Source organism: Microcebus murinus, chromosome 18, assembly GCF_040939455.1.
Source record: "Microcebus murinus isolate Inina chromosome 18, M.murinus_Inina_mat1.0, whole genome shotgun sequence".
NCBI lineage: Eukaryota > Metazoa > Chordata > Mammalia > Primates > Cheirogaleidae > Microcebus > Microcebus murinus.
The window spans coordinates 7598514-7617100 of NC_134121.1; the positions used below are offsets into that span (position 1 = coordinate 7598514).

Here is an 18587-nt window from a genome sequence, read left to right on the forward strand (position 1 = left end):
CCGCGCGTCGGGGCCGAGCAGGGTCGAGTCAGAGTGGACAGACGGCCCTGCGGGCGTAACTGGCTGCGGTGGGCCGGGTCCTACCCCACCCGTCAAGGCTGCCGCCCTAGGTCTCGCGGAGGGTCCTAGCAGCCCCAGACAGGGGTGGGGCGCGGAGCCCCGCCCCGCTAGGCCCCGCCTCTCACGCGGTTCCGCCCCTCCTGGCGGGGCCCACTGACTGCGCTTGCGCATTGCCACACACGCAGGCAGTAGCTTTCGCGAAGGTGTAGCTGCGGAGAAACGCGTCCCGCGCGCCACGCCGTCTGTTTCTAGGGCAACCCTGGCGCCTCTTTAGCAACCGCGCTCGGCCTAGGCCGGTCTTTCGAACCCCCAACCCTCCATGGCGGCCGCGGGTCCTAGCGTTTTCCTACTCATGGTCAACGGGCAAGTGGAGAGCGCCCAGGTAAGCGGCTGTGGACCCCGCCGAGGCCCGCCCCCCAGCACCCTCCAGGGGCCTTTCCCGTAATCCCCTGGGCTGCTGTGTGGTTCCCGGAGAGCCATGTCATTCCTCCGTGCCTCGGTTAGGCGGGGGAGGGGAGCAAGCGTTTGAGAGGCTTGGCGCGAGGTCGCTGGGAATCGCTAGCCTCGGTGGGCAGGTGTGGAAACAGACCTAGCACGGAGATCACACTCGGCCAAGCCTGTGGCCCTGGCTGTTATCGCGCCCACTTGGTTGATTCACGGGCCAGAGCCTCCCGGGTGCAGCAGGAGGATCCTCGCCGCATGCCCTGCGCAGGGAGTGCCCCGCGCTCAGAACCCCCAGGGTGAACTAGAGTTAGAATCTGGATGCCTAGGTTAGTCAGATGCAAGAATTGTGTGCGCGTGTCCAACCATACCCACTCTCCATCCTCCTATGCTTTATAAGAACCACTTATTATAAGTAAATATAAACTAGGCAAGGCTCAGGGCCCCTGTAATCCCAACACTTTAAGAGGTTGGAGGCAGGAGGATCACTTGAGGCCAGGAGTTTGAGACCAGCATGGGGAAGATAGCAAGACACCATCTCTAATGACAACAAAACACTCAACATTCAACAAGTCCTTGCTATGCACCAAACTCCATGCTCAGCACCTTTTATCCAATCCTTACAATAGCCTTGTGCGGTAGGTATCACTAACATCCACCTTTCACATCTGGGAAGACTTCCCCAAAGGAAGTGGCATAGCTGGGAACTGAACCCAGGTCTGTCTGACCTCAAAGCTTTGCTACACTGTCCTTCCAGGCTACTGGAGATAGTGTTTATTATTTATATTATTGTGAGGATTAACTTAGTTCAGGGACAGCTCTGACAGGGCCTTATGCTTAGTAGGTGTCTCCTGCTTTCCTGTTTCATCAGGCGTGCAGCCCTGTGCTCCCCCTCCTCCTCTGCCCTGGCCTCATGCCTCAGACCATCTTCCCCTTTTCTCCTGCTCTATACCATTAGGGGCTCTCATCTGGGCCGGGTCACATGCGTCTGTGCTCTCAGCACCCCACCACCACACTCACACACACAGTTCCTTCTCCCTCTGTGCTGGGCCCCTCCCTCTCTCCAAGCCCTCAGCTCCAGCCAAGCATGTCCTGATGGCTTCCCAGGTTCCCAGACCTTTCACTTCAGCACCATTCCCTTAGTCTGTGCCCACCCTTGTGCAAGGCACTGGGGACACAGAAAGGCATCAAACCTGTTCCTTGTTCACAGTCTAGTAGAGCTGACAGACATAAACACACAGGCAATTAGTGTGTTCATGGAAGAAAGCACAGGGGCTGACAGAGCCAAGAAATAGCCCTTAAACCAGCCTGGGAGTTGGGGCAGGCTCCCAGCAGGATATGTCTTGAGGGATGAACAGGAGTCTTCCGGATGAAGGGCATATCAGACAAGGCTCAAGCCCAGGGGTGGCGGCAGCTCAGGACTCTCCCACATCCGGGTCCCCAGCCCCTCCACTAAACTCCATGTCCGCATCCCCAGCTGTCTCTGAGACGCCAGCCCAGGTGCCTCATGTTCAGAATTGCTATCGGCTGCTAGCAGATGGGCTGGCCTCTGCATGAGTACCAGTAAATAGAATCCATGTATGCTTTTCCCACAGTTTCCAGAGTTCGACAACCTCTACTGCAAGTACTGCTTTGTGTACGGCCAGGACTGGGCCCCCACAGCGGTAAGCTGGACTCTTGGGCCTTCATGACTTGTGGTTTCCAAAGGTGTTTATCACACCCTTCCTCTCTGCGTTCAGAACCCATTGGAGGTAGACACCAAGTTCAGAGGGAACCCAAACCTTAGTTTGTTCCTGGTAAAGCTAGAGCATAGAGCACAGCCACTGTGGGGCTCCCCAGTCCGTCCCCCAAGACTGCACTCACTCACATACCCGATCCTGTGAACTTACGTGTGGCAGCAAAGAAGACCACATGGCCAGGGTCTCCGGGAAGCAGCTGGGCTGTAGACACTCCAGGCCAGTCCCCTCACTGTTTGGCCTCTCCTCACCCGCTGAGGAGGGCGCTGGAGAGTCAGAAGGCAGAACAGGCACTCTCTTGCTGAGACTTCCCAAGGGGCAGCCTGTCTCCACAGGAGAGGGACGGTAGTGCCACTTTGGCCAGCACCACACATTACTATTTGCAAAGCGCTTATTTAATCCTCACGTCAGTTTAAGAAACCGAGGCTCAACTTATTTAACCTCCTGAGCCTCAGTTTCCTTACTTGTACAACTGAGATGATAATACTTATTTTCCCTTCACCCATTCATTGACAGACTGTTGACTGAGAGTCTTCTGGGTGCTGGGGATACAGTGGTGAACAGCCAGACAGAAGTCCTGTCTTCCTGTGGTCTGCTTTCTCTCTTGTTGGGGGGAGGGGGCAGATAATCAATAGCTCATATTCTAGTATTTAGCTAATAAGAAGTGCTGAGGGGAAATGAAGCCAGGAAGCAAGAGGACTAAAGGGTAAGATGGAAGCTGCACTCAAGGCAGCCAGAGAAGGCCTCACTGAAAATGTGACTTTTGAGCAAAGGCCTGAAGGAAGTGAGGGAACAAGCAAGTGGAAAGAACTTTCCAGGCAAAAGGAGCAGAGAGTGCAAAGGCCCTGGGGCAGGGAGGCACAGGGTGGCAGATCCTGTGGGGTTTAGAAGGTCAAAGTAAGGACCTTTACTCAAGGGGAGATGGGACCTCATTGGAGAGTTGTGTTTTTTTTGTTTTTTTGAGACAGAGTCTCACTCTTTTGCCTGGGCTAGAGTGCTGTGACATCAGCCTAGCTCACAGCAACCTCAGATTCCTGGGCTTAAGCGATTCTCCTGCCTCAGCCTCCCGAGTAGCTGGGACTACAGGCATGTGCCACCATGCCCAGCTAAATTTTTTTTTTTTTTTTTTTTTTGAGACAGAGTCTCGCTTTCTTGCCTAGGCTAGAGTGAGTGCCATGGTGTCAGCCTAGCTCACAGCAACCTCAAACTCCTGGGCTCAAGCGATCCTCCTGCCTCAGCCTCCCGAGTAGCTGGGACTACAGGCACAAGCCACCATGCCCGGCTGATTTTTATATATATATATTAGTTGGCCAATTAATTTCTTTCTATTTTTATGGTAGAGACGGGGTCTCGCTCAGGCTGGTTTTGAACTCCTGACCTTGAGCAATCTGCCCGCCTCGGCCTCCCAGAGTGCTAGGATTACAGGCGTGAGCCACCGCGCCCGGCCTAAATTTTTTCTATATATTTTTAGCTGGGCAATTAAATTCTTTCTATTTTTTAAGTAGAAATGGGCTCTCGCTCTTGCTCAGGCTGGTTTTGAACTCCTCACTGTGAGCTGTCCTCCTGCCTCAGCCTCCCAGATTACTGCCTCATTGGAGAGTTTTGAACATGGAAGAAAGTGATCTGACTCATGTTTTAAAAAGATCCCTCTGGCTTTTGTGCTGAGAATAAATTGCAGGTACAAGGGCAAAAGCAGGACCAGCTGGCTGTGACAGCAGCACATGTGGGCGGAGCAGGGCGGCAGCAATGGGCGGTGAGGGGCGGTTGGATTGCAGGCATACTTTGAAGATTGAGCCAGCAGGTTTTCCTGTTGGACAGATGTGGGGTATGAGAGAAAGCGGGGTTACAAATCACACCAAGGTTTTTAGGCTGAGCACCTGGAAGTAGAGAGCTGCCTTCAGTGAGACGACTATGGATAGAGCAGATTTGGGACAGCTTCCTAGAGCTCAGCCTGGCATAGGTCATGGTTGAGATGCCCACTTGATATCCAAGTGGAGATGCAAGGTTGGCAGTGGGAGATGAGGCGATGCTGATCTGGAGTTCAGAGGCGAGGACCAGGCTGGAGACATGAATTTGGGAATTGTCAACTTCTAGACCACATTGAAAGCTGTGTGATCAGCAAGACAGGTAGAGGAGCCGCCAGATATGCAGCCTCAGGACATGCAACGCTGAGAAGGGACTGGCAAGAGCGACTGAGTAGGAGCCAACTCATGAGGTAGAAAGATCTAGAAGCAAGGGAAGAAAGTGTATCAAGAAGCAGATCAGGCCGGGCGTGGTGGCTCACGCCTGTAATCCTAGCTCTCTGGGAGGCCAAGGTGGGCAAATTGCTCAAGGTCAGGAGTTCTAAACCACCCTGAGCAAGAGCGAGACCCCGTCTCTACTATAAATAGAAAGAAATCAATTGGCCAACTAATATATATAGAAAAAATTAGCCGGGCATGGTGGCATATGCCTGTAGTCCCAGCCACTTGGGAGGCTGAGGCAGCAGGATTGCTTGAGCCCAGGAGTTTGAGGTTGCTGTGAGCTAGGCTGATGCCACGGCACTCACTCTAGCCTGGGCAACAGAGCAAGACTCTGTCTCAAAAAAAATAAAAAAAAGAAGCAGATCAAATCAAATCCAGAAGTGATCAGCTGTGTCAGATGCTTCTGATGAGTCAAAATGAGGACAGAAATGACCGTGGATATAGCAATGTCAAGGTCATTGGTGTTATTTGAAAAACCCCTTTGGTAGAGTGGGGGAGCCAGTAGTCAGATTGCAGTGGGTTCATGAAAAAACAGCAGAGGAGAAATTGGAGCTGGTGAGTGTGACAACTCTTTTGAAGGGTTTTGCCATAAAGGGGAGGAAAGAATCAGCAGGCAGGTGGAGGAGGAGGTAGAATCAGGAGAGATCACTTGTGATTGAGAAAATCGTATATACGTGTATGACAAGGGGGATGCCCAAGTGAGAATGGTGGTGTAGGAGGGACAGTGGAGACAGTGTCGGTGCCATTGCCTTCAGTGAGGCAAGAGGGGACAGGATCTAGTTCCTGGGAGAGTGGCTGGCCTCCTGCATTGTCACGCTTTGATAAGGTAATGCATTAAAGTACCAGACTAAGGGGTGCTCTGTTACTTCTTAGTCCCCTTGTTTTGGATGTCTTGGTAGAAGGTAGCTGAGGAAACAGCCCTGGCATCTGCCCACCCAAGACAAGGGGGGGAGCCATGGCAGCCTGGTGCTCAGACACCAGTTGACTCTGTCATTGTCCCCACAGGGTCTGGAGGAGGGCATCTCACAGATCACATCCAAGAGCCGAGATGCATGCCAAGCACTGGTGTGGAACTTTCCCATCGACATCACCTTTAAAAGCACCAACCCTTTTGGCTGTGAGTCTGCAGAGGCCCTGGGGGACAGGGGCCCAGAGCTTGCACGCAGCACTCCCAGGGCAGCCTCTGCCTCGTCTCACCCCCCAGTGTCCACATTCATGTCATCACTACCTGTTATCTGGGCTCTTGCACCAGCCTTTGATGTTCTCTCTCTGGCCACCTGCCCTTTTCCTTCTTCCCAATCCCCACTCCAGCCCAGTTTCATCTTCTTTTTTTTTTTTTTTGAGACAGAGTCTCGCTTTGTTGCCCAGGCTAGAGTGAGTGCCGTGGCGTCAGCCTAGCTCACAGCAACCTCAAACTCCTGGGCTCAAGCGATCCTTCTGTCTCAGCCTCCCAAGTAGCTGGGACTACAGGCATGTGCCACAATGCCCGGCTAATTTTTTCTATATATATTAGTTGGCCAATTAGTTTCTTTCTATTTATAGTAGAGACGGGGTCTCACTCTTGCTCAGGCTGGTTTCGAACTCCCGACCTCGAGCAATCCGCCCGCCTCGGCCTCCCAGAGAGCTAGGATTACAGGCGTGAGCCACCACGCCCGGCCTTAGTTTCATCTTCTAAATGCTGTGCTGCTGGCCTCATGCAAGTTCAAAGTGGATGAGGTCAGGCCCCAATGGACACCTTTGCTAGTCACTGTGCCAGTGAAGGGCAGATCCCTGAGCCCAGTGTAGAAACTGGGCTGTACATAAAAACATGATAACCAGGCAGCCATCTGGCCTAGAGATGTGACGCTGTGGCTCTTGACTTCCCATAGCCTGTTGTGTTCCAGCCAGACCCTAACACTCTGCTCCTCCTGTGCTAGGCCTCAAGTGCCCTTTTCTGAGTCTTTGTTCATGCTGTTCCCTCTGCCCAGATATACTTCCCACATCCTACCTCCTACTTCCTTCCCAAGGACTTCCTTGATTGCAATGTTCACCTCCTACTTTAGTCATTATTCATCATTCTAATTGTTTACTTTCACTTAATAAGTACCTACTATATGCAAACCTTGGGGTTAGGCTCCATGGGGGCTATGAATACTTTAGGTGGACTTGTCCAAGCTTCCTAGTCCTATCTGGCAGACAGACTTCTCTCCATTTCTTTTCCCATCTTGGGAAACTGAGACTCAAAACTGGTATCACTTGCCTTCTGCTTTCTAGCTAGTAGCCGAGTGTGGATTTGAATTCAGCTCCATCTTATTTCATAGTCCAGGCCTTTCTACTTCATGTGGCCTGGGTCCAGGTTCACCAGGGTGCTGAGGTTCTGGAGCAGGGGCTTCCTGTGGTCCCTCTGGGCAGGGATGTCCACCCTGCTCTCATCATCCCTGAGTAAGAGCTTTGGTAGACTTCCTGGAACAATGCACCAAGTGATAGGAACAGCCTGCTCCTGTTGAAGGCAGCTAAGAGAAGTGAATAAAATACTAAAAACAAAAACAAAACACAACTACCTTGAAGGCTTCAGAAGTTAGCAAAGTAGTGGAGATCTACCAGGCAAGATCCAGGAGAACAGAAATCCAGAGATGTGACCCCAGTTGCATCTCCCCTAAGAGTGTTTGCTGATTCCAACAGAGGTGACTGGGAGACTGATCAAGACCTTTGACAGCCTCTCTAGGCCCAGGGGACAAAGACTAATGTTCAGAACCCTTCAAGGGGTTGGTGGGGCAGAGGGCCTCAGGGAAATCTTTGCAACTTGGGTTAAGGCCTCAAAGAGCTGCCCTAGAAATAAGGGGGAGATGGGAATAGAGCAGCCTCACGGGGATGGCAGCCTGGCCTCTGATCATTTCAACCCCCTGATTTTTGGATTAAGCTCCAAAACTGTTATAGCCAAGCCACCTGGAAAAAGCAAACAGGAAACCTCAAATTGCTATATTTTTTCAAATATAATGTCTGGCATATATAATAAGAGGCACATCAAAATAATATGAAGGATAACCAGCAAAAATAAGGCAAGAGACAAACAGGAACTCCAGATGCTAGAATTGTCAGATACATTCTTACCATGACAAAAAGAGATATAATATTGACAATTATGGCAGAGAACTAGAGTATCTGACATTTTTATAAGATTCTAATAGAAATTCTAGAACTGAAAAATATGATAACCAAAAGTAGCTCAGCAGATTAGACATAACTGAAGAGATAATGATACACTGAAAGCCCAGTCAAAGGAACATATCTGCAGTGAAATACAAGAATAGAAAATATAGATGAGAGAGCAGGAGACAATATATTAATAGTAAGTCTACAGTATGTGATTGGAATCCTAGGAGAGGAGAGAGAACGAGACAGAGGCAATATTGGAAGGGATAAATAGCTGCAGTTTTCCCCAAAAATGATGAAAGACATTAAGCCACAGATTCAAAAAGACAAACCTCATCCAGGCTAAATGTAAGAAATCCATGCCTAGATGCATAATAATAAAACAGTTGAAAACTAAAGATGAAAAGAAAATCTTTAAAGCAACTGGATTTGGGTCACACTGGTGTGTGTATTTGTCAAAATCCATTGGATAGTATACTTAAGACTTGTGTGTTTTGTTGTGTGTAAATTTCATCTCCAGAACTATGAAAAAATGTTGAGCTCTAGTTAATGATATACATAGTGAAGTATTTTAAAGAAAGTGTACGCTGGCTGGGCAAGGTGGCTCATTCCTAGCACTCTGGGAGGCCAAGGTGGGAGGGGATCACTTGAGGCCAGGAGTTCAAGACCATCCTGAGCAAGAGCAAGACCCCATCTCTACAAAAATAGGAAAAAAATTTAGCCAGGCTTGGTGGTGTGCACCTGTTGTCCCAGCTTGGGAGGCTAAGGCAGGAGAATGGCTTGAGCCCAAGGGTTTGAGGTTGCTGTGAGCTGTGATGAAGCCGTTGCATTCTAGCCTAGGTGACAGCTTTGTGTCAAAAAAAAAAAAAAAAGTACACATACAACTATTATATACCCGTAAGAATTAAAAAAAATTTTAACTTAAAAACTGTTTTATTATTTATTTATTTATTTTTTGAGACAGAGTCTCACTCTGTTGCCCTGGCTAGAGTGCCATGGCGTCAGCCTAGCTCACAGCAACCTCAAACTCCTGAGCTCAAGCAATCCTCCTGCCTCAGCCTCCTGAGTAGCTGAGACTACAGGCATGCGCCACCATGCCCGGCTAATTTTTTCTATATATTTTTAGTTGACCAATTAATTTCTTTCTATTTTTAGTAGAGATGGGGTCTCGCTCTTGCTCTGACTGGTTTCGAACTGCTGACCTTGAGCGAGCCACCCGCCTCGGCCTCCCAGAGTGCTAGGATTACAGGCGAGAGCCACCAGGCCTGGCCTTAAAAACTGTTTTAAAGAGAAAGTATACAGATATCTGCAACTTTGAAATTCCTCACAATAAGTAGGATAGATTGAAGCATGGAAAGATACGTGCTAAAGCTAGCATAGTCAGTCGTTATGGTAATCTAGGTAGTGAGTAATCAAGGATTCACTGGGAAACTCTTTCACCTTTTCTGGGGGAGTGGAATATTTTCTTTGGCCATAGTGAAATTAAGTTAGGGATCAATAACCAAAAGTTAATGAGAAAATCACCTTATGTTTAAAAGATAAGAAAATCACTTATAGGCCGGGCGTGGTGGCTCACACCTATAATCCTAGCACTCTGGTAGGCCGAGGCTGGCGATCGTTTGAGCTCAGGAGTTTGAGACCAGCCTGAGCAAGAGCGAGACCCCATCTCTACTAAAAATAGAAAGAAATTACTAAAAATATGCATAGAAAAAAAAATTAGCCAGGCATGGTGGTGCATGCCTGTAGTCCCAGCTACTTGGGAGGCTGAGGCAGGGGGATCACTTGAGCCCAGGGGTTTGAAGTTGCTGTGAGCTAGGCTGACGCCATGGCACTCTAGCCCCGGCAACACAGTGAGACTCTGTCTCAAAAAAAAAAAAAAAAAAGAAAATCACTTATAAGAATAACCCATATGTCAAAGAAGAAATAATAATAGAATAATGGAATTTTGAATTGAATTATGGTGAAAGTACTTAGGCTATTTAAACTTGTAGGGGACAGTTAAAATCCTGGTTACAAGGAAATTTTGTAGTTTTAATTGCATATGTTAGAAAAGAAGATAGGCTGGAAAATTAGTACTCTAAGCACCATCTTAAGAAATTAGTAAGGGGGGAGGGGAGTATGAGCAATATATGTAACCTTAACACTTGTACCCCCATAATACGCTAAAATAAAAAAATAAAAAGAAATTAGTAAAATAACAGCAAATTAAACCCAAAGGAAGTATAAGAATGAAAAAGAGCAGAAATTAACAGAAAGCACATTTACATTAGAGAAGATGAAAAAGACAGGTTACCTTCTCACATCTCGATTCAAAAAAATAAACGAAAAAAGTTGTTTTTTACAATTGAAATGTGCAGGTTAAGATGATCAATAAGAGAAGACAGAAATGGCAAGAATGAAAAAAGGGACATAATCACAGATTTTGCAGACAATGAAAAGATATTAAGAACAGCTATTTGCTAAACATTTGGCAAGTTAGAAAAAATGGTCAAATTCCTAGAAAAATATAACTACCAAAACTGACACAAAAAGAGAATATGAGTAGTCCTGTATCTATTAAATTGAATCTATAATTTAGCAATTTTCTCACAAAACTCTACGCCCAAATGTCTTTTTAGTGAATTCCAGTAAATATTTAAGGAAAAAATAACACCAGGCTTACTTACACAAAACTCTTAGAACCAAAAAGATTAAACATTCCCTAACTCATTTTTTTAGATCAGCATTATTTTGATTCGAATGCCTGTTGAAGATATTAAAAAGGAACTCACTCATGAACACTTCCAAAAATCTCAAACAAAATATTTACAAACTGAATCTAGCAAGATATAAAAAGGATAATATATCATGAGAAGGGTTTATTAAAAAAATACAAACCTTATATGACATCTAAAATCAACCAGTGTGATTCCCACATTAAAAAGAAGAAAAGTCATGATCATCCCCATAAATGAAGAAAACACATGATAAAATTCAACATCCATTCATGATAAAAGCTTAGTAAACTAGAAATAGAAGCAAACTTCCTTAATCTGATAAAGGTTATCTACAAAAGCTTAGAGCAAATACCACTTTTACTAGTAAAATGTTGAAAGATTTTCTTCTGAGATGAAAATGCTTGTTATTACCACCAACATTGTACAAGTAAATGCTATAAGAATTAGAAAGGAAAAAAAAATAGTCATTATTCACATATGACATAATCATATAGAATTTCAAAAATAATCTATAGCTAAATTATTAGAATTAATAGAACAGCACGATTGCTGTATAAAAATCAATTGCTTCTTGTATACCAGCAATAAATAGAAAATATTTTCAAAATACATATGTTCTTTACAATAATATCAAAATATAACAAGATATAATAATATCAAAATGTAAAATATGTTCTACCTGCTATCAAGGTTTAGTTATAAAGCACAGTAATTAAGACAATGTAGTTTTGGCACAAAGAGATCCATAGAGACCCCCAAGACAGACCTAAGCACGTGTTGGTTCATGACAAAGGTAGCAAGCAGAGTAGGTTATAGAAAGGAGGGTCTTTCCAGTAAATGGTGCTGGGACAATGGGATAAAAAAATGAAGCCTGACCGCACATATATAAGTTAGTTTTTTGCATGCATATGTAAGTCCAAATGTGAAGGACAAGATGATAAGCATCAGGAAGATAGTGTGGGAGCCTATAGCATGATATCAGAGTAATGGAAGATTTTCTAAGGACTCCTTAAAGGAGAAGATAAATGAAGTTGACTGTATTAAAATCAAGGGCTTCTGTTCATCCAGAGATGTCATTAAGAGTGAAAAGACAAGTCACAGGTCATGCGCACGTACGTACATACTGAAAAGCAACAAGAAAAGCATCTAGTAGAAAGCTGGGCAAGAGACGTGAGCAGGTTCTTCACAAAAGAGGACAGCCAAGTGACCAAGAAACAAGAAGAGGTCTCAACCTTATTTTGTTGAGAAAAAAAATTAAGGAATGCATATTAAACCTACAGTGAGCTACCACTATTCTCTCATTAGAATATCTCAAATTTGGCCAGGCGAGGTGACTCACGCCTGTAATCTCAGCACTCTGAGTGGCTGAGGCAGGAGGGCTGCTTGAGCTCAGGAGTTCGAGAGAATATAAAAGCAAGAGCTGAGCAAGAGCAAGACCCCATCTCTACTAAAAATAGAAAAAAAATTAGCCAGACAACTAAAAATAGAAAAAATTAGCCAGATGTGGTGACATGTGCCTGTAATCCCAGCTACGTGGGAGGCTAAAAAAGGAGGATCACTTGAGCCCAGGAGTTTGAGGTTACAGTGAGCTAGGCTGACACCATGGCACTCTAGCCTGGGCAACTCTGTCTTAAAAAAAAAAAAGAATAACTCAAATTTAAAAGATTGATAATGCCAAGTTTTGACAAGGTAGAGTAGCAGGAGCTCAGATGGCACTGCTGGGGAGAATGCAGGTTGGTGTTTGTTACCTTTAAGAAGGGAACATAGACATGCCCTGTGCTACGATGCCCTTCTTGGGTGTACACCCAGCAGAGAAGTGTGCCAAGAGCCTATGCAACAGAGCTCATCACCTCACTGTGTGCCACAACCCCCAGAGGAGGGACAGACTACCTGTCCCTCAGCACTAGAGTGAATGGTTACTGTGGCATATTTTGATGGTAGAATATAATACAGCGTTGAAAATTAGCAAACCCCTGTAGATGAAGCCATTTGAGTGAATCTCACAAACGTAATGTTGAATTAAAGAGGCTAAGTACAAAAATATACATACTACATGTTTCCTTTTTTTTTTTTTTTTTTTTTGAGACAGGGTTGCACTCTGTTGTTGCCCATGTTGGAGTGCAGTGGTGTCATCATAGCTCAGATTCACAGGCTCAAGCCATCCTTCTGCCTCTGCCTCCCAAGTAGCTGGGAATACAGCTGTGCGCTACCATGCCTGGCTAATTTTTTTTTTTTTTTTCTGTAGAGACAAAGTCTCACTATGTCGCTCATGCTGGTCTCAACCTCCTGGCTTCAAGCAATCCCCAACTTCAATCTCCCAAAGTTCTGGGGTTATAGACGTGAGCCCCTGCACCCAGCCTATGATTCCTTTTATATAAAGTTATAAAAACATGGGTAAAACTAAAGTACCATGTGTGGGATGCATTCTTTGGCAGTGAAGCCTTAAAGAAAAGTAAAGAGTTGGTTTCCTGCACTTAAGAAGAGTGGTCACCTTTGGTGGGGTCTAGTGGAGGGAGGTGAGAACCTGACCCTAATATTTCATGAGCGCTTACTACTCATAGGCTGCATGCCAGGTGTTTCAGAGATGAGGAAACTGAGGGGCAGAGAGGTTAGGTAACTTGCCTGAGGTCACACTGGTGGCAGGATTGGAGCCTGGCAGGCCACCTCCGGGCTCTTCCTGGGCCTCACTGCCTCACCTTCCACCTGGGACAATGATCTCTCTCCTACATGTAGAGGACAGAGAAACCAGTGAGGTGAAAGCACCTAATGTGACCTGGTGTTAGCAGGAAACAGGCGTCATTGTTAATTTTTAAAGGCAGCCTCCCAGAAGGTCTTCGTTTTCTCTCTAACTTCTCTTAGACACCCCCAAACCAACCCCCTCGCCCCAGTCCTGTGAGCCTGTCTGGTGCGTGTTTGACTGTGACCATCTCTATCAGGAAGGAAGCTCCCAGAGAGCAGGCAGGCCCTTCATCTGCTCTGATCACTGCTAGGGACCAGTGCCTGGCACAGGGCCTGCACAGAGTAGGGACAACATTTTGGTTCTGTCTCCCCAGCTGTGAGAGGGGTGGTGGAAAGTGCCTGCCCAGGCAACACTGTAGGCACGGGCGGTACCAGGGTGGGCAGAAGCCCTTGGTGCAGTCCAGGTTCCCACATCTGTTCCTGCCTTCCTTCAGCCTGCAGCCCCAGGGCTTTCAGCACCATCCTGTGATTCAGCCCAACACCCCCTATTCTCTGCCCTGCACCTTCCCTATGTGTCCCCACCTGCCAACCCCCTGCCTTGTCCTTCCCAAGGGCCACAGATTGTGCTCAGTGTGTATGGACCAGACGTGTTCGGGAACGACGTGGTCCGAGGCTACGGGGCGGTGCACGTGCCCTTCTCACCTGGCCGGTAGGTCCTCACTCTGACCTGGTCGCTGGGCCTCAGCCTGTCTCTCCCCGGGCCATGCTCACCTGGGACCCAGGCACCCTCAACAGGGCATGTCCTAGGGACAGGCATCACCCCATCTGTCTCAGGTCAGGCTGGGAATCCTCTGGGGCCCCCCAGGGGCCTGGGCAACTCGGCATGGATGGTGGGGGGGTGCAGCCCAGATCTGGGAAAAAATGCACGCAGGTGGGTGGGGAGGCTCATGCTGACAGCTGCACACCAGGGGGCGGGGAGGGAGTGGGCCCTGAAAGAAAAAGACCCTCACGGACTCTGACCTTGGTGAGGCTGGGCCTGGGCTGGTGATGGTCACTGCTGTCTCCCCGCGCTCAGCCAGCGCAGGTTAGATTTGTTGGCATTGACCTTGACTCAGCCAAGCGGCGGCTGCACGGGCCTGATCTGGGAGTGTTGCTGCTCGCTACTGGCTGGAGGCTCAGCAGCTCTGTCCTTACCTGTTGCTCTGCATCTGTCTGCGAAAACGTTTGTTTCAGACACAAGAGGACCATCCCCATGTTTGTCCCAGAATCTACATCTAAACTGCAAAAGTTTACAAGGTGAGTTTTCTACCCTAACCCCTAGCCCTCTTTCTGATCTAGAGGAGGAATGGGTGTCACATTCCAACCTTCTTTGTGTCCTGGTCACCTCCTCAGATCTTCAAGTTGCTCCATTGAGTGTGGACAACTAGAAACAGGTCCCACGGGGGTGCTGACAGTCACTGGGCTCCCTACAGCTGCTGTTCTGGCAGCATGTGTCCACGTAGTTTTACTCTGTGCCTTGTTAAAAATCTTTGTGTTGGATGGAGCAGAGGAAACACTCTTGTCTAATGGAAAAATGCTCATGACATATTGTGACATTAAAGGGTAGTAAACAGGATACAGCAGTATGAGCTGAACACCTTAAAACAGTAATAAGATAATGGGGAGCTTTTCTCAGTAAGTCACTAAATGCCTTTACATACGGGGTCTCTGGGAGGAGCTGACATTTGAGCAGAGAGACTGAGTGGGAAGATGGGGGTGGGGGAGAACATGGCGGGCGCAGGGAACAGCATGTTCCAGGCCTTGAGCTCAGTGTGGGCCTTGCATGTTAGGGGCAGCCAGGACGTCTGGCCGGTGAGTAGTGAGCAAGGGGAGATGTGGGGAGATGCCAGGGGAGGCAGGCAGGGCCAGGACATGAGGGCCTGCCGGGAGGCCCAGGATGTCTGGAGGCAGCCCCAGGGGAGGGCGTCTTACCCCTTACCATGTCCAGGTGGGGATGGGGGGTGGGGGCAAAGGAGCCCTGGGCCTGCCCAGTACTGGGTGAGACCTGGCCAGAGCCCTGCTGGGCAGAGGATGGCATCAAGCCTCAGCGCTGGGGCCGCCTCACTGAGCTCTGAGGCCTATGGCGGGAGGTACAGCCGTGTCTCCATTGGCCTCAGCCCAAGAATTTAGGTTCCCATTGCCCCTAGGAGCCCCTCTGGGAGGCTGCTGTGTGGGAAGAGACTTTTTTACCAGATGCCTTGGGCCAGTGCCACCTGGAGATGACAGCACCCACCCCACAGGGCTGTCAGGGACGCAATGGAGCAGTGCACGTCTGTGGGCTTGGGGAAGATTAAGGAGCTTTGAGAGTCTCCATGGCCGTCCTGGCCCACAGAAGCGCATGGGCCTGTAGGTGGGCGCTCTCTGAGGAGAGGGCTCTGTACCCACAGAGGCCTATGGCCTTCAGAGCAGTGAGGTTTGTGCTGGGCCTGAGGGACAGCAGCCCAGTGCAGGGGCGTCTCCACCCCTTTTGAGGACGCTGCACAGCTCTGCTGGGGGCTCTGCCTGCTTCCCCAGCCCACTGGGCCCTTCCTGCCCCAGGCCCTTGCCTGGAACATGCTCCCGGTCTTGCCTCTCACACCCCGGTCCGCGGGCAGACCGCCCTGGTGGAGCCCAGGGAGAATCAGAAACGCAGGGAGCATGGTAGCCCGGTGTATTAGCACTTGTGACCCGTGGGGCTCAGTGGGGACTGCTCCCGGTGCCTCAGTCCTCACAGCCACCTGAGGCGGGTGCTGCCAGAGCCCTGCCCTAGGGTGGAGTCGCAGAGAGAGGCTCTGGCCCGCCCAGCCTGTCCCCTTCTGGAGTGGCATCCAGGTGTTTCACTCCCAGTTCCCTCCCTCGAGGCGCTGCCCCGCCTGGCTGGGAGCCCTCCCCTCCCCTCCCTGCCGGGACACTCTCACACTCTCCCCTGCCGGGACACCCTCCCCTGGAGCCTGGGCCGGGTGGGCGCTGCTGCCTGCCTTCAGGGGCGCAAGCCAGGGCTGGCCCTTGTCAGCGGAAGGGCTGGCCGGCGGCTCGGACGGCCATGCGTTGTCACGGTTACCAGCGGCCCGCCCTCCCCAGAGCCCCTCCCGCGCTGGAGCCTGGTGCGGGAGGAGGGGTCGGTGTCTCCGCGGGGAGGGCGGCCGGCGAGGGCGGAGCTGCGGAGCTGAGGGCGCCGGTTGCCCGCGAGTCTGTCCTGGTTGCCCGCCAGGGCGAAGCCCGCGGCTGCCGGACCCACCCGGCCGGGAATAGTGCACCGTCTTCTTTCCGGCTCGAGTGGGTGTGTCGGAGGCGTGGCCTGGACGCCAGTCCCTGGAGCCGGCTCCGCAGGGGTGTCCCAGGCCCTCGTGGCTGAGGGCTGTGGCTTAGCAGGACGGCCTGTGGAGTCAGATGACAGTGTGTCACCTCAGAGCATCCCAGGGCCACCGCCTAGGTAGGAGGGGTAATGTTTTATCTGGCTGTTGACAGAGTGCCTTCACCCCACCGCCCCATGAGGTAGGTGCCATAGGATCCCCATTTCACAGCTGGCAAGATTGAGACTCAGAGATGGGAGGTGACTTGTCCTAGATCCCAGGCTACTAAGAGGAAAAGCTGGGGTCCCAGATCTGGCCCTCTGCCCAACTCACAGACTCTTGAGCCTCCTTCCTTGGGAGGCTGGGGGGGGGGTCACTGTTCTCTCCCCTCCCCCACTAAACTACTGTCACCTTTCTGGGATTTCCACCTAGGTTCAGGCTGCACCCCCACCCAGCCCCAGATCCCTCAGTTTGCAGCCCCCAGTGAGTCAAACCCATGGGAGACTGGGATAGAAAAAACATGACACTGCAGCCGAGGTGGCGTGTGGGGCTGCAGAGACCTGAGACCTGGTGGATGCCCTGCCAGGCCTCCACTGGCTGTGTGGAGACTCAGACGAGAGACGCTGTTAAAATGAGGGCAGAGGGCGGGTGGGCTCGTGAAGACAGACCCTGGCAGAGTTGGGCGAGTGATGCAGGGTTCTGAAACAAGAAGAGCTGGTGTCTGAGGCCAGGAATACCCAGGCTGGGGCCCTGCTCACCCATGTTCTCCTGTGTTCCCAGCTGGTTCATGGGACGGCGGCCCGAGTACACAGACCCCAAGGTGGTGGCTCAGGGTGAAGGCCGGGAAGGTAAAGCATGATGCCCCCCACTGCACAGGCAGGTTGGAGCCTGGGTGGGACTAGGTGGGCTCAGGGCCTGGGACCTGCCCAGCACCTGGAGCTGGCCTAGGAACTTTCCCAGATGAGGGCCTGGTGGAAGAACAGAGGGTTTGCCATATCTGTTTGTCTGTCTGTCCTTGTTCCAGCCCCTTTGCCTTCCAGTGAGGGACACAGGCCAGGCACTGTCATCCTCATTTTACAGAAGAGAACACTGAGGCAGAGAGATTCCCAAGGCAGCTGGGGTCTGTCTCTGCCCCAGCCCGGCCCACCTGACGCTGACCTTCTGTCCCCAGTGACCCGCGTCCGGTCTCAGGGCTTCGTCACCCTCTTCTTCAACGTGGTGACCAAGGACATGAGGAAGCTGGGCTACAACAGTCGGCCTGCAGACACACAGAGCGACCCCGGGCCCAGCATGCCCCAGGGTACCCCTGGGTGAAGGCACTGTCCCCTCTGCCCCCACCCTGAGTCTGGCCGGGCAGGCCGAGGAGCTCTCAGATACTGAAGGGCTGTCTCTCCAGAGTCGGCCGCTGCCCCATCAGCCTGAAGCACAGCCTGTGGTGGGGCTGGGGAGGACAGAATAGTTTTATGTAATAAAGTGCCACATTTTCAGAGAGCCCAGGCCTGGGGCTGCCTCTTTCCCCTATAGTACCTCCCCCATGGGAGCAGGCCAGTGGGGCCGCAGCCTTTGCTGACCCAGCCTCCAGGGTCCGCCACCGCCCCCTCCCTGCCCCGCACACGCTGGGCCACTGTGCGGGGTGGAAGCTGTCAAGAGGCCATGCAGCAGGACGGCCAGCCAGGACGTGAGCTCTGACATAACCTGGTTCTCCTGCTCACAGCTGCGTGGCCTTTCAGCACCTCAACGCCCACGTCCCTGGACCAGGCACAGCACCCCGCCCAGGATTTCAGGGCCTGGCCCCAATCCTGCCAGCCGTGCTCTGTGCCCACCAGCACCCCTCAGCAGGAAGGAGAGAATCCTGTTAGCAGAGCTGGATGGCGAGGTGCCCTGGGGACTCCGGCCTGGGCAGGGTGGGAGGCTGCTGGCTGGCTTTCTGGCAGGCCGGCAGCCCGGCCTCTGAGCTGCGCCTGGCCCCTCTGGGAGCCAAGCGCGTTCACACTACTGCGGGAGGCCCAGGGCTGGACCTCCTCACCTGCTCCATGCAAAGGCCCTGGCACGTCACATGGCACCTCAGGTGAGCCCTCCCTGCCCTGCCACAGAGCTTTCCTCAGCAGACGTGCATTGGCCTAAACACTGCGCTCGTGGGGTTCACGGGAAGCCATGGTGTGTCTTGCCGGGTCCTGGGCTCCTGCCAAGCTCCCACCTCCCAGCCTGAAGACCCTCAACCTCAACGCTACACGCTGCCCTGGCTGTCACAGAACTTGCTCTAAGACT

The 18587-nt window shown here is 50.8% G+C and overlaps 1 protein-coding gene across 2 annotated transcripts; it reads left to right on the forward strand.

Moving 5' to 3' along the window:
* Window positions 1-231: 231 nt before the first annotated feature.
* B9D1 (B9 domain containing 1) lies at window positions 232-17810 on the forward strand. Of its 2 annotated transcripts, XM_012747871.3 has the most exons (7): window positions 232-442; window positions 2097-2165; window positions 5486-5597; window positions 13621-13717; window positions 14242-14304; window positions 17100-17167; window positions 17491-17810. In XM_012747871.3, the coding sequence occupies exons 1-7, from the start codon at window positions 380-382 to the stop codon at window positions 17631-17633; spliced, it is 615 nt and encodes a 204-aa protein (XP_012603325.1). In that variant the 5' UTR covers window positions 232-379; the 3' UTR covers window positions 17634-17810. The 2 variants fall into 2 exon arrangements, with proteins under 2 accessions (XP_012603325.1, XP_075850168.1); XM_075994053.1 differs by lacking the exon at window positions 17100-17167 and having other exon boundaries at window positions 254-442.
* Window positions 17811-18587: the final 777 nt, after the last annotated feature.

Coding starts and splice junctions, on each gene's coding strand:
- B9D1 (XM_012747871.3), top strand. CDS start 380: ATGGCGGCCGCGGGTCCTAGCGTTTTCCTACTCATGGTCAACGGGCAA. Junction 2,166..5,485: donor AGGACTGGGCCCCCACAGCG/GTAAGCTGGACT, acceptor TTGTCCCCACAG/GGTCTGGAGGAGGGCATCTC. Junction 13,718..14,241: donor GTGCCCTTCTCACCTGGCCG/GTAGGTCCTCAC, acceptor CGTTTGTTTCAG/ACACAAGAGGACCATCCCCA.